The sequence below is a fragment of the Labrus mixtus genome, chromosome 14 (genome assembly GCF_963584025.1).
Source record: "Labrus mixtus chromosome 14, fLabMix1.1, whole genome shotgun sequence".
NCBI lineage: Eukaryota > Metazoa > Chordata > Actinopteri > Labriformes > Labridae > Labrus > Labrus mixtus.
The window spans coordinates 12,546,654-12,563,150 of NC_083625.1; the positions used below are offsets into that span (position 1 = coordinate 12,546,654).

General features: G+C 40.9%; 1 protein-coding gene across 1 annotated transcript in view; it reads left to right on the forward strand.

Annotated features, from left to right (window-relative positions):
* Positions 1-16,497, forward strand: part of stk10 (serine/threonine kinase 10) — a 43,710-nt gene that overhangs the window by 5,889 nt on the left and 21,324 nt on the right. The window contains exons 2-4 of the mRNA XM_061055133.1: positions 7,463-7,627; positions 14,538-14,586; positions 15,336-15,485. Coding sequence (XP_060911116.1) covers positions 7,463-7,627; positions 14,538-14,586; positions 15,336-15,485 — 364 coding nt within the window. The remainder of the gene's footprint in view (positions 1-7,462; positions 7,628-14,537; positions 14,587-15,335; positions 15,486-16,497) is intronic.

Below are 16,497 nucleotides of genomic sequence, written 5' to 3' on the forward strand. Positions count from 1 at the left end.
ACTCCACAAGGCTTTGAATGAGTGCGACTGCGTGATCAAAGCAGCGTAAGCGTGTGCTGTTTCATTGCTCTCAGTGGTTATATGTCATGATTTCCTGCCTCACTGACCTGCTTTGGTTCATCTGCCTGTGTTCACTTCAAAGTCTTTGAATGTGGGGGACATTTTGCAACGCTGATCAAAACTTTCACATCCCAAGTTGGTTCATTGCCCGGTCTGAGGTTTGAACTCTATGCTGCTGTACGACCTTCACGCCCAGTTACTTTCTGTGTCTACATTTAAATGCAGTCAGGCAGAGAGGAATGAGGAGAAAGAGAGTTTTTTATTTATTTATTTATTTATTTTTTGCAAATGGAACAGACATCTCAAGTTTTTGCTTTTAAATAATTTATTAAAGATTTAAATTAGCTGCATTTCCTTTATAAGCCAGTCACAGATGCAGGCTAACTTTGAGGCTTTTGTACATTTCAGATTTGTCTCAAATGTCTTTTTCAAAAGTGATTCCTAACTGGCAGCCATTAGAAACAGTGTTTTAGTTTCGTTTTCTAAAAAAAAAGAAAAGAAAAACAAGGCATCTCTGTATAAAAAACAACTCCTTTGGGATCACAGAAATGGACAAACCAAAGCTCCCTCAAACAGATCGACCACTCTTTAGTGTGAATATAATAGAGATATGCAGCACAGTCAAAGTAAGTTACGTCCATGTAATCAACTCACATCCACTCTTCTCACAGCAGACCATATATGGTTTATAGTTTTTTTTTAAAATGTTTTGTCAGTGGCGCAAAAGAAAACCTCATGTTACCATTAAAATATGTTCACACCCATGATTAACATTTCACTTTTGAAACATTTCACAATTTCACTCTTGACAAGATATGATTCACACTGAACATAATGTAACTTACAGAAACCATCAGAGGAGTCTTTCTAATCTAAAGGTGTGGCACTTCCTTTGTGAATAACTAAAAGTGAAACTGTAAAACTAGGAAGTCATGTCTTCCCCAACCTCAGTGGCTATGAACCACCCGAATGGACTGACTCTCCACAAGAGTTCACCTTTTCCACATTCATTGTCCGACCTCCTGCTAAACCTGCAGCTAATTCACATTCTTCACTTGTGCACCTTGTTCTTCTGAATGAGAGATCATCACGCCCACAGGCGTCCGCTGTCAGAGCGGAGCTTTTATTAGCTGCCATCATTATGCACGAGATGAGAACCACATTCCTGTTTGTTGGACACACGAGGAAAGCTGACAGAGGAGTGGAGGTTTAAAGATTTATGATGGGGCAAAGGTCTTACACATACACATTCCCCCTAAAGGGAGGGTGTGTGTGTGTGTGTGTGTGTGTGTGTGTGTGTGTGTGTGTGTGTGTGTGTGTGTGTGTGTGTGTGTGTGTGTGTGTGTGTGTGTGTGTGTGTGTGTGTGTGTGTTAGTGGGGACTGTAACACAGCATTCAAGAAGAGAACACACATCCCAAGCGGTATGGTCGTTCAACCTGTAGGTGATTGACCTCAGGGAAAGTTCTCTGTGTGTTCAGTTACAGAAGGTCATCTGGTTTATTGACATCATGATTAATCATTCTTAGTTATTTTAAAAAGAGAACCGTTGCGCTAATGTATTAAAAAATATGTAACCCCTTTTTAAGGCTTGATGTCTAACCTCTCCTGTGCTGTACTTTTAAGCAAACACACCCACAGTCAGTACTCATTAAGCCAACATGGACACAGCATTTAACTTTATAATTACCAGCTTGATTGATTTGGAAAAGCCTGTGTGTTTAAAAAGTGTGTTACACCCACGCACAAGGCTCGGAGAACCTCTTTTATGTGTGTGTGTGTGTGTGTGTGTGTGTGTGTGTGTGTGGGTGTGGGTGGGTGTGTGTGTGTGTGGGTGTGGGTGTGTGTGGGTGTGTGTGTGGGTGGGTGTGGGTGGGTGGGTGTGTGTTTACTCTGGCAGTATATACAGTGTGTTTGTGTACCAACACATGGCTCACTTGACATCTGCTTTTCTCTGAGCAGCCGGGCGCTGCAGCTTGTCTGTCATGGATGATGTCCTGCAGACGGACTGTTACTGAAAGCAGATGGACAAATAAACATGATAGTTTCGGGGTTAGGAACAGGCAGAGCAGAGACGACAGACGAACATGATGTGGGAGACAAAAGATGGACAGTTTCACTGACTCTAAAAAAGGCAGAGAGATAAACAGGTGAGCTACAGTAAGAGGATATGAATATTTTTCTCTGTTCCACAAAAGAATAAAGGACTTGGTATTCAATATTAATTTGCATTAGATTGAGCTGTATCGTACTGAAGCCAAGCACACTGAATTGTTGTATTAAAAGCCTAAGTATCAAGACTCTTATCGGATCGTCTTGAAAGGAGAGATCCACACTCCTGAAAACTTTCATGAATACAGAAAAAATGAGAAAAAAAATATCACAAAAATATGAGTTGAGGTGCAAGTCAATCAGTTCTTCCTTTGAACATGATTCATTTATTGTTAGTTTGGGACGGAGATTTTCATCTCTGTCTTTGTAAAATTGACAAGCACATGATCTGTTAAACTGTATGTTAAATATTACATTTTCCCACTGCAAGAAAAAACAAGTTGTTTGGCATTAATGCAGTTAGTTAATCTAGCATTTATACTGTACGTGTTTTACTCAAGTGTACATTATTAGCCATAATGTGGAGACACTTACACAATGTCTAGAAGCACTGTCATTTCTGTCCTTTTAGGTCATTATTTTAAACGGTAGAAGAGCGTGAATGCATCTCTTTTTGTGTCTGACGGGGGGCCATCCAGATAATCCTTTTTTTTTAATAAACCACATGAAAGCAAAACCAACATTTAACAGAAAGAAAAAGGGCCAGGCAGAGATCTTGGTGTGAAAACTTGAGAAATGGAGCAGAAACAAGTCCTTCTGATCTCCATGGAAACCAGACCCAAACAAAGCCGAGGACTGTTGTTCGGTTGTGGACAAGAGTGAGAGAGAGTAAAGAGTGAGGGGATTAGAAACTATGACGTGTTGTTTTTCGGTTTAAGGATGTTTCCAGCAGCTATAGAAAATTGACTGTATATATATATATATATATAAATATGGACGATGAGTCACCATCTCCTCCCGTTGAACAAGAATGAAGCCAAAATACCTCCTGTGATGGGTGCAGACATTTTGCTCTGGTGACATAATTTGGAGATGTTGTAGTAGAGATCGGCTGATGCCGGCTTGTTCCACTATAACTTGTGGTTAAAAGGACAGAGATTCCTCAGGCCTGTGCGATCTACACCAGAACAGATTCTTCTGTCTGTTCGAAGCTGACACCTATCGTAATGCAAACTTCAATGACTCTTGTGTAAGTATTCATCACATTTCGCTCACCTTTCCTCCTCTACTCTGCTAATCCAGTCCACACAGCGCCGCAGGAGCAGCATTTAACTACAGAGCTGTCAATCATGGCATTATCCCCCCCGTACAGCATCAAATAACGAATACAATCTAAACAGCTCAGAAACTATCACTGTGTTCCTATGCCTTAGCTCTGCTGATTTGAATGTTGGTCATTCACAGCATCTTTGTAGAAAACAGTCAATTTGTAGGACTTTTTTTGACCCCCATTCAAACTCTTGACCCAGTTAATCAACCAATATGCTTCACATGCAGATCATCAGGAGGCGTGTGTTTCATTTGAAGGAGTAACTATTGCAACATAGTCCCTCTGCAAGCCTCTGCAACCTGCGCTTACCCGCGACACGATTCAGTGTGTAAATTTGGAGATACTTTAATCTTTTATCTTAAAGAGAAATGAGTACCCAGCCTTTTTATCGTCTTCCATTTATACTCAGCTGTCTGGCAGTTATAGCTGTAAACAGAGAGGAAATTCGAAGCCTAAAGCTAACCTGCGGTGTGCTATGCAAAAAGCATAAAAGTAGTCCATCAAATATCCAGGGTGGAATCTGACTTTTATTAACTATTATGTATTTAGAAGAGAAAATGTGTATTTTTTGCCTCCTTTAACTGCTGTGACATAGAGTGTATGAGTGCAGGGTTTCCAAAATGGCAGAATGTTTCTTGCTAAATAAAGAAAACAGAAAAAAAAAACAGCTGAATTTCGGCTGCTTGCTGTTCAGTTTTAAGGAAGGATGATGCCACCTTCTTGAACCATTTCCTGATTTCTGTATGTACACACAAGACAAATATTTCCAAACTTCCACACACACACACACACACACACACACACACACACACACACACACACACACACACACACACACACACACACTCTCGCCTTGATGTCATGCGAACTTGTAGGAAGTCAGTTGTCCAGTGCGAGACACAATGAGGCGCCTCGGTGTGATTTCCTCTCTGTGCAGTGTATACAGTTGCAAAGGTGCACACGTAAACAAACAAGCATGTTTGCAGACTATACTCGAGGACCTTCATTGACGTAATGCATTCCCGGCTCCTCACAAAAAAAAATGCACCATTTATAAATGCACGAGTTCTCTCTGTGTCTACCCTCTCTGTCCATTCCCAAAACCATCTGAAGGCCGGGAGCACATTCCTTAGCTGTGTTCCCACTGAGATGTTAAAGTCTTGTGTGTGTGTGTGTGTGTGTGGATGTATTGTGTATATATTGTGAATGTCCTTGTTAAACTGGGTGAAGGAGCTGGCCATATTAAAAAAAAAACGACTGAAACACGTTGACAACCATCAGGCTGTAAGTCGGCCATCATTCTTTATGTTTGTTAATCTGATGAATGATAAGAGAGGACATAAAATGGACATTTAAAAGGAGTGCATTTGATAAGCGAGGGCATGAAAGGAGAGCATCAATAAATGAGTTGTCATGGTGCCAAGTTTAATTTTTTTAAGATTATTTCTCTGAACCTCTATTGTACAGGATAGTGGATAGAGTCGAAAAACTGGGGTGAGAGAGTGGGAAATGACAAGAAGGCAAAGTGCTGAGAGTTAGAGTGGAAGCTGCCCTCGCTTCGAGGACTTTTACTTTCAAAACTTTATTCTTCTAGATTTATTTTTGGGGATTTTTATGCCCTTATTTTTCAGAGACAGAACAGTGGATAAAGTCAGAAATCGGGGAGTGAGAGAGAGTGGGGAATGACATGCAGGAAAGGAGCCGCGGCTTGTTGGACTCAAAGCTGGGACGCTCGCCTCGAGGACCACAGCCTCTATACATGGGGCCCGCACACCAACCACTAGACCAACAGCGCCCTTTTACTTTCTTGCCTTCTAAAATGGGGTGTATCCCTACAGTAGGACATATTAAGATGATCTCTCATGTTGAGTTTGTGTGGGTCAGCATAATTCGATATTTCATTTCCTGTCCTCTTTTTTATGTTTGGAATGTTATAAACAAGACACAATCTCAGGGATTAAGCTGTAGTCTTGTTTTGTGTGTTTTTGAAAATATACATTTTCCAAATACATGTAGCCTTAAATCTACATTATGGGCAAGTCTCGAACCATGGTGTATATATATAGATATATATATCTATATATACTGTACATATATATTATGGGTAAGCATTGCTTTATATAAAATGTCTCCTAAAGTTGAAGAAGTGTGAAAATATTAAGACTGGTTTAATCACTTGGAGCTCTTTCTTTGGCGTAGATGGCCCCTAGCTTAGTAACTTCATATATACTGCCTTAAGTCTGCTGGTGCAGGAGGGGAGCGACTAGCAGAAAGCCGAGATGGTCGCGGGGAAGTGAAAGTGTCTGGTGTCTCTGTGTTTACTGTCGGGGCTTGTTAACCAACTGACGGATGGTTTGATGGCAGGAGGAGACGTCCTGTTGACTCACACTGTGGGTTGCTCTGGTGGAAGGGGGGCTGGGGGTGACGGGGGGGACGGGGACAGTTCTATTTGACTAAGTCACACACGCACACATAGTTTTAGGTTTTTTTTTTCAGGACTGACATGACTTGGGAGACTGTGCTTTGCTTTTTGTCCGTTTTGTTTAGTCAGATGTTTTCCCACAGCCCCTGTGGCATCGTTACACCAGGCTGGTTTAGTCTGCCATGTTTCCACAGGCCGATGAGTGGACGAGTGCACAAGATTACAATTACAACTGTATTATAATTTGAACGTATGTCATTTATATTTGTAGAGGGATGCTGTTAAATTTAAAATAAAATTGACACCATTCGATGTATTGTTCCAGAGTCAGCTTCGAGCTTATTGTCGTCGATTGTCCCACAGCGGGGCCCATCCATAAAGTGATCAAACAAAACTGAATTGACAAGACCACAACACAAGAGACATGATGTAGCTGTACATTTCAAACACACACACTCACAGAACTGAAAACATGTTAATAAAGTTAGAAATAATAGGTTTGACTTTAAAACTGCAGATAGAACGGCATCATCCTCCATGTACCTGAATGAGACTGTAGTTGTCACTGCATAATCTACAGTATAGGTCTACCACTTGACACGTGTTTCTGACTCTATTTTACATTTCCATCTTATCTCTGGTCTTGCTCTTGCATTTACAGCCCTACATGTGTTGTTTTTTCCTGCAGGCGAACATTAAGGTCCCATTTACCCACATAATCCCATCAATCAGCATTCACACATTCTGTCTCTTACACAAAGAGGAACATCTTGTGTTGTTTTTTTTTTTTTTGGTCCCCTTGTCCTTCACTCTGCTTGTTCTGGAAACCATCGAAAAACACCCAGAGTGACTCAGACAACAATCTATCCATGTTTACGTTCTGTTCCCTCTATTACTCAGGATTTCTAGGAATTCTGCGTCTCTGTGTGTGTCCTTGAGTCGCCACACTGATACTTGAAGCTTTTTGTGGTTCCTTCTTTTTCCCCAGTTACTGCAGGGAGGGTGTGTGGAGTTTCCTGTTTTGTCTCTAAATGTTAGTTAGTCAACATTTTAATTGCTGCTAAGGGGGTTCTGTACATTTTTCGATTCCTTTTGGTTGCAAAAATTGCTTGGAAGAGATCGCACGGCAAGGTGAAAGCAACATGCAAGAAGCACAATAAACTGTGTAGCCCGGCTCTGCATCTGGGTGTATGTTATCATTAGATGTCAGTATGTAGATTTCAATTTGTAGTCTGGGTTTGATCATTTTCACTTTATAGTCTTACATATTATCAACATATGTTGAATGAAATGTCCCAGCGTGATCCATTTTCTTTACACTCTGTTTGTGTTACACAGCCACACCCTTTATCAGCTCTGCTATTTATGGTTCCTGTAGTTTGAGTTGTAATGCTCTTAAGAAAAGATCAACTCTTTAGCTTATATAGATTTAGTTTCACTTAAAATACTTTTCTTAATTGACTATTTGCTGTGGAAAGACTAAGCTTGAAAAGGAGGAGCTAAAATGCCAGACTCAATCATTTTTGCAGGCCTGTCCTTGCTCCTGCATGCTGAATTTAATATTCTAATTCTCTGTTGTTGTTTTTTTGTTTTTTTTCAGGCCAGGAACAAGGAGACCGGAGTTTTAGCTGCGGCAAAACAGATCGAAACAAAAAGCGAGGAGGAGTTGGAGGACTACATTGTTGAGATTGACATCCTGGCAAAATGTGACCACCGCTACATCGTGAAGCTGCTTGATGCATTTTACCATGACAACAAACTGTGGGTAGGTACCACAGACATCCGGCTCAAACAGCCAGCTTTAAGTGTAAACCACATGCTTCTCAATTCTTGTCATTCTTTTTCATCCTACTTTTGACAATGGTTAACAAGTCCCCCGTCCCTCACCCGTGAAAATCTAGAATAAACATACCACTGTTTGTACATTTTAGCACTGGTTCAAAAAGAAAAAAAAAAAGAGAACGACAATCAAATTGTTAGAATTTAAGTCTGTGCTGCTGAATTAAAACACAGTGCTCAGTGCTGCTATTGGAGAATACCTGACTAAAGGGACATTACATCCTGTCTGCACCATCACCATCCTCACAAACCTGAAAGACCGGGAAGTACGCGTTTAAACAAACCAAAGTCTATGGTTTAAACAACTTTTGACCTGATATGTTGGCAGGCTTGTGAGATGTTTCTGTCACTGTCTTGTTATTGTACTGCAACACAATCTCCTCTCCTACATCTGAAGAAAAAAAAAAAATAAAGATAAGAAAAAAGGATTGCAAATGGAGGTGATGACATAAGACCCCCCCCCCCCCCAGGGATGACATAATGCATCAGAAATGAACCAATCCCTCACCCTGATGTTGCAGCAAGACCGAGGATCGATTTCAGTTCAGTGTTTTCTGCTCTCAAGTTATTTTTCCTCCCCGCACTCGCTCACTGGGTCAAGTGTACAACTCCCTCTGTAATCTCTCACTTTGTCTGGCCAAGTCAAATAATAGTGACCTCATGCTGGGTCTCGACCTTAAATTTCTGAGGGATTAGACTAAAGATAGTTGTGTCAGTATTTTTTTTGGCCTTCTACCTGTCATATTATTATAAAGACAACATTTAGATCTAGTGTTGTCTTTTAATGCAGGGACATCATTAGGAATAAGTGAATTAAGCGAGTTCCCTCACTATTGATCTGCTTTCCTGTATCTTCAGTTATGAAAACAATAGAAATTGTTAAGTTTATTGTTTCAGTTTGGCTTACTTGTGAATTTGCTACAGGTTCAGGTTATTACAGCAAAAAAACAACACTCAAGTGTGTGCTGCTGCAGTGTTATATTTCATGTTTCACACAAACATCGGCGGCTCACAGTAAAGTTGGTTACCCTGCTGAGTCACCATGCAGCTTTTCATCTTACATTTCCTTCTTCTTTCAACCCTCTGCTAACAAAAGAAAGAAGCCAAAAAAAAAAAAGAAAAGACATCTGTCTTGTTTGACACATTCTTAATGATACATTCTGAATGTGTTCTTGTTCCCACTTCACCATGACAGCATGTTTCACCAGTTGAAAGTCTGATGCAGCCTGGGTTAGCAGTGCAGTTGTTCCACGTTGTGAAGAGAGCAAACAATACAGTCAGGTCTTTATCTGTAAGATTAAGTTGTGTTGCTCTGCATGCACTACATTGTTCTCCTCTGAGGACATCGAGTTTAGCAAAATGATACACACTGCATGGTGGAGGACCCACTAAAAACACACACTGCATAGACAGATAAGTACAGAGTGTGAATGACATTGAATGACTATCACAGAAAACGTAAGAACCCAAATGGTAAGACTGGGTTTTGATTTAGTGTAAATCACATTATAACTTTAAATCAAACATGCACAACACTGATAATTGACTAATGTCCTGATATGTCCTGTTGTCGCTGGCTTCCTCCACACACAAAAAACATACAAAGACATTTAGTCAAAGTCTCAGAGTAAAGCTAGTCGTGGTTGTTTTGGACATAGTTAGAATTCCTTAGTGTAGAAAGCGAACGTTCCCCATCAGTCAAAGCCAGAGACTTGTGCTGATAAGTCACACGTACCAATAGCATTATGACCACATGCTTCCTGTGTTTGTGTGTGTGTGTGACTTCAGAGTGTCAGTTTTAGGCTTTACTGTCTCCTTTTCCGACTCTTTCATTTCATAATGTATTCCCTTACTGTCGATATTAATCATAAGCGCTGAATAATTCTGTAATCTGTAATTCAGCCTGCATTTCATACTATCACACTAGAAGATAATAGAAATGGTACTATTCTGTGGTAGGATAGGAAATAATAACATTAACTGGGACAAAGTTAAGAAGCTTTGTACATCATTTCTACCGTGTTTGATATATGCTACAATCATCTCGACAATTAGCCTTTCGGGTCAGGCCTCCGTTACCCCGGACTGGATGCACTGGGCCGGATCAGGATGATGGATTCCTGTAGCTACCCACCCAGTCTGCTTTCTACAGAGTAAGGCAGGAATAGAGGAAGAAAGGAAGAGAGAGAGAGAGAGAGAGAGAGAGAGACAGTGAAAGAAGGGCTGTTTGTTCCCTACCATGAACAATCTGCTCTTTAGGCTAGAAGGGGCAGCCAGACCCACAGCGTGAGAAAAGGAGGGCCTTTAACATCGAGACAGAACCGCTGACATCAGCATGCTTGGAAGGACAAATAGTGAGGGAGAAAGAAAGAAAGAGGGAGGAGGGCACTTAAGGCAGAGAAAGAAAGAGACAATAAAAACAGAAGAGAATTAAACTCATCATTTGGAAGCAAAGTTAAACCAGGGTGCCCTAAACGCCAATAAAAATCATTGTCAAATGTACCTACTGTATAGGGATATCTAACTGATGCAGCTTTAATTTGAAGTATCACTTCCACATACTTCTGCTGCAAACTCAAAACTGATGAGCTAAGTGTTTCTGCAGTGTGACTCTTGTTTATCTGCTGTTTTGGGAGTGAATTTGCTTAGCAACATTTCATATATTTCCACTTGCTTTGGGCACAACAAAGCCCTTTTTTTTGTGTCCATTGTATGGGCTTGTTAGCAGAAATCTTTAAGGGCTTGCAAAGAATCTATCAGCTTGGCAAAACGTGCACCGCTGTCTGCATGCCTACAGTAGATGCTGTATTCTAATGAACATTTTGTTAACCTAACATTTAGAGCTTCAAGGTTAGGGTTGACGCACTTTTTTTAAGGGCCTTGCTTCCAGTGAACAGCAGTATTAATGGAGTCTGTTCCCTTCTACATTTATGTCTCCTTGACCCTCAAAACTCCCAGCTGAGTTCTAGTGGCCTGAAGGTGAGTTCAAAGGAATCAGTTCAGTTGTACACAAGACATCCAGTATACATGTCTTATAGGATTGGTGCATTTAGCTAATTTTCAAATTAAGAGTATAACTTGTATCTCCAAATCTTCTAGATTTAAAAATGGATAAAAATCCACATTTTAACCCATTATATGTGAGCCTGTGATCCAGTGCAGCGAGTAACTGACATTTGGCAAGGTGCTAAATTCCTTTGAGAATTTCAAGTGTGTGTGTTGTTTGTTCATGATTCTTTGTAGACTCTTATTTTGTTGAAGAAGTTGTTGTGCTTTGCTTTGAAGTAGTCCTGGTCGGTGTTTTTTAAACACATGAAGACACAAACAATATCGTTTAATTGTCGCTATGTGTTTGTCTTCATTTGCATACAGTGAGATGTAAAGACAGTCATTGCGCCGGCTGTGGTTGCTATGGAGATTCATGATGACACTGGGGAAGCAAATTGATTTAAGTCAGTGTGTGGTGTGTTTGCTGGCAACACCTTAAATACACAGATCATTGGGGCATTAGTCATGTTGAGTGTTGAGCGTATCGCTTTGATTCACATTTAATATGGTTGTTGCAATTCTTCCTTTGTTCATTGTTGCCGTTTCTGAAGTCGTGAAGAGTCGGAAAATCACTGAAGTACAGAGAGTTTCACGAACGCTGCAATGTCAAGACGGGGCCAGCTCCAATTTTTTCAAAGTTGGTGGGATTCAGGGAACTGTGTCTAATTTATTTCAGCTTGTCTCAGAAAGACTGTAATATACTGTAAGACATCGCACAACGCCTCCCGGGCCTAATCTAGTAAATCTTTTAAATCAGCTGAATCTCATTTGAGTGAAACATTTGAATTGAGTGTCACAACTGTAAAAAGTGAATAGTTATATCACTATCTATTTAAACTGATAGAAAAACCTCAAAACCAACCTGTTTTTGGAGAAGTTAGCATGTGTGTATATGTGTGTGTGTGTGTGTTTGAGAGAGAGAGAGAGAGATTGAGATAGCGTATGTGTGCAGACATGATCAGCCCATAGAGGGTATTCTTCATATGCAGCCTGACCAGTTGGGCCACATTCTTACACGCAGCACAACACATCGTCAGGAATCCTCCTGGCAGGCTGCGGAGACACTGAGGAGGAACATAAACCAGTTGCTGCTGAGTCTGACACACAGCGTAATGTACAGCTGTTTAGGTTGGGCGGCGCAGTGGGTTGTGTCGACTAAAAGAACAGTTATCTTAAACACGCGAGAAAATAAAAGAAGTGGGTGTTTGGTTGGTGGCCAGGTTAGGGGATGGGGATGGGGAAGGGCTGAAATGTGTGATAAACCACCCTCTGTAGTGTAATAGAGTTACATACATGGTCATATTTGATCAACATTTACTCCACACTGGGAGGTAAAGTGTTAAAAATAGAATTGGCTGACCTGGTTTTAATTTATAGGCCGTGTCTTTTTATTGGTCTGGGTTTAAAATGCTAAAGTCAGAACAATACAGGGAATGCTGTCTGAGGAGTTTCTATGTTTGTCAATGCTGTCCTTCCTGGTTTAAAGTGGGCGTGGCTATGTGGGGGAAGTGATTATATTTGATTGAATGATTTCTATATTTTTAGATCTATCTCAATTTAAGAGCATAAAAATCTGAAGCTGGAAGCGAACAAGGCAGATGAGCGCAGTATTTGAGAGTTGAGTGAAACAGAGAAGGTGTTTTTCATGTGTGTCACTTTGATTGAAGAAGAAGAAGAAGAAGAAGAGGAGTTTAGCTGACATGAGAGATGTAGGCAGCACAGCGTGAAGCAAACAGGCCAGACGACGTTTTCTCTGAATGTCACTAAAGTATATTTAAGACTGATTGGGGTTTTTTCTTTTTTCTTTTTGACATGTTAATTCTGGTTTTTAAATACAGTCTGTTTATCAATCTAAACATCACAGAGGAACATTGTCTCTGCCTGAGCTGCGTGCCAAGATTGACATTCCTCATCTTCCAAAAGTGTTTGTGTGTGTGTGTGTGTGTATGTATGTATGTATGTGTGTGTGTGTGTGAGACTTCAGGTGAGGTATGCATACTTTTTGCATTCGTCTGTGCACCTTTTGTACTTTTTAATTCTCTGTGTGTGTCTTTGTCTGGACTGAAACTCCACACCCTGTCCAGTGCCAGGGTGCTGCTTTTAACAGTGTTGTCATAGCAAGCAGTGGTTAAACGAGAGTGACATCACACAGCAGGTATGCTGCACATCATCTGTGGCTGACCCGTGACCAGTGTTTATTGAAAGATGATCAGCAGCTACACAAACCTTGTGTGTCAGAAAAATGCCGCTCAGAATTCTATAGAAATCCTGTGGAGTCTAGTTTTCTTCTTTAACATTCAGAGCTATTTAAAAAAACGAAACTTTTTAAAGTTGTTTTTTTTTCATTTATATTGTCGTGTGCGTCTTGTGTGTGCGTGTCAGAAAGACGGACTCAGGAGAGGAAATGGAAGTTGAATGTTGGAGGTTTCTGTTGCCAACAAGACATCATTTACATACTTCAAGCATTTTTTCCCCCCCTCTGTGTTTTCACATGACTGTAGAGCAGGTATTGCACATTTGGCACTGTGTCCCAGGAGGTGTGTGCAGTTAAAGCCTGGCAGTCTATCACACACTTCGGGCCAAATCCAGCTGTTGTCTTTGCAAAGTGTGTGTGTGCTTCATACGTTCATGTCAGGGAGTGTTTGACTGATTGAGAGCAGGGTGGGGGGGGGGGGGGGGGGGGGGGGGGGGGGGGTCCTGCAGGTATGACATACCGAAAACACCGCACGCCGAAAGTACAAACAGAAATATGTGGATGTGTATCGACAATCTTGATCCTTTTTCAATTTCACCTCAAAACATGGCTGATGTTGAGCTGTAGTTAAAGGGTGGGATTTCAGCTTAAACATTTATATATGAAGACAACAAAACTCATAGAAATACATTAATCAATAACTAAGGTAGATTTTCAGTTGTACAAATCAATAACACATCAAACTCTGCTGCTGTCATGACAATGTTATACACATGCACAGTCTCTTTTTAACCTTTAATTTGGTTTTCTTTATTAAAAGTTTCCACAAATGTTTCAATTTACACAAAATAATAGTGAAAATACTGTTGCCTGGGAACGTTTCCCCACCTATGTGTCTTTGTTTTTGTGCTCTGGTTGGTGGAGGTATATGTGTATGTTATTTATTAACTTGAGCTCATTTTACTGCCACAGTTCATTTAGGGTTTATCTAAATTACCTTCAGGTGTAAGTGTCAAAGCTTTATGGTCCACATGTGTGTTCAATGGTTCCAGTGAGAGGTGATAGAAATTCATCAGCAGTACTTAAAAGCATTAAGAAACCGCATGGAGAGTAAAAAGTTGATAAACATTTAAACACATGTGAATTTTACGTTTTTAAACCCACAGGGGAGATTTGTGTTTGCACTCTGCTATTTTAGAGACATGCGTCTCCCACACATCGGCCCAAATGTGCACGACCTGTGAACATGCATGCAGTGTCAGAGCGAGGGGGGTTGCATACAGGCAGTGTCCCTGAGCTGTTGGGGGGGTGTGGTGCCTTCCTCAAGGACACCTTGGCAGTACTCGGGAAGTGAACTATGTAGCGACCAGACCAACTTCCAGGTAAGGACTTTTGTCCTAACCTGGACTCAACTGGCGACCCTCCAGTTCCCAGACCCAAGTCTCCACAGACTGAGCCACAGTACTGCTGCCCCCATTATGCCTTTATGATAAATAATGATAAATCCCTGAAGGTTTACAGCTGCCCGTTGTATGTTTATACTTGTATAATCATAAATCTGGATTAAGTGTAACCTCTCCCCTTCTTTCCCCAGATCATGATCGAGTTCTGCCCCGGAGGAGCTGTGGATGCCACAATGTTAGGTAAGCTCTCTTTGCTCTATATTCTTCACAGCACTCCACCTTCCTCTCAGTCGCAAGACTCGGGTTGTACATCTACTGCAGAGCTTTGAATAAACCTGCGCCTTCAGCAAAGTCTTATAGGTGTTATGGAACATTATAGAAGGTCAAAATTGTGCTCCACTTCTATGCTGCTGTTTTAACACACCAGTCCATAAACTGAAGAATCATTGCATGATATGTATTCATCAGGCAAAACATTTTACAACAATACTGTTTTACATGTTAAGAACATGATCATGTAATGAGACCTAACTATCCTGGTGTTGAATGCTTTAAAAAGCAGTCAGAAAAAGTTGAGTCGTCCAGTGTGGGAAACCCCCCCTGGTCTGTTTTCAGTGGGTAATCCACATCCTCATAACAGTCTGAAGCCCCTCTGCAGCTAACCAAACACAGACACAGCAGAATAAAGTCTGCAGAGCTGGACTGGCTCTGATGTGTCAAATCTTTTCTGATCTGGGTTTACTTATCCAGCAACCTAATCTGAAAGACTTCACTGATATCCTCACCGGTTTACCTTCTCTGTTTTCTCTCATGGAGTTCCCACAGCAGATCAGTCCTGGAGATTTTGTGTTGCTGTGATTGTATGCAACTCAGATATGAAATGTGCTAAGTGTGCATAACGGTCTTTGTTTCTCGTTCTCATCCCTTCCCTCTGCCTCAGTTTAATCTCTATCATCATTCCTCTGCTTCTGTCCCTCCTCCATAATCAGAGCTGGATCGTGGACTGACAGAGCCGCAGATTAAGGTGGTTTGTCGCCAGATGCTGGAAGCTCTGGTCTACCTGCACAGCATGAAGATCATCCACAGAGACCTGAAGGCCGGGAACATCCTCCTGATGCTGGACGGGGACATAAAACTTGGTGAGGGATTTCATTATTATAGTTTTACGAGCTTGTAAAGCTGTAGGAAGATAATATTAATTGTGTGGGAGTGATTTATACAAGTGCTTCACAGTCTGAAAAACAGTATGGTACCCCTTGAGGATATTCTTATTTGAAAAGTCCAGAACTAAAATATGTCCCTTATGTTATAAATATGTGCAGACAATCCCTGTTCATACACTGGATGCAATAATCCAGCAGGGTCATACAAAATAGAATATGACATGTTCCAACTAATTAGAAAGTTGTGGGTTGGATCAGATGTGTAACGCTGAGTGTAATCTGCCTCTTCGTTTGCATCTCATTGTTCGAAGATAAAACCACTTCATAGCCAAAATGATGCAAGGAGAACTCTTTGTTAGTGAAACCACACATTCTGATTGCACTTTACAGGTTAACTCTGCAGCTCCTCCCATGTTGTTTCTTTGGCTTACATTGATGCTGCTGTCACACACACACACACACACACACACACACACACACACACACACACACACACACACAGTGAGAGGCCCAGTCCCCCTCCTGTGGTGCTGCAGGAGGGTCATAAGTGAGCGTTGCGTGGGAAAACTGCATGCTTCGAATTTTTGCATATTTTTCATTTTATTGGATTTTTTGAGAGTTCTCCTCATTCTTCACATTGCACAGCTGGTTTGTAGTTCCAACCTTATCGCCAGAGGGTTTGGATTTAAGTGTCATTTCCAGAAAAGGGAAATTGGAGTATAACAATACATTTAAATATAAATTGTCATTATGTTATTTTTTTGTCATTGAAAATATTTCTGATGAAAAAACGAGAAAAAAAAATCTACCTGACATTTTGTTCCTCTTGCATAAAATAAAAATATCCGGCTCTGTTTTGCTTGCTTGCTGTTTTACATTCCTTACTCTTTTTGGCTCTCTGTCATATTGCACTTAGACGTGACTAACAAACCTAAGTGTAACTCTTCAGCTCTGTGACCCAGCAGGCTTTTTCACAGAACTCAATCCA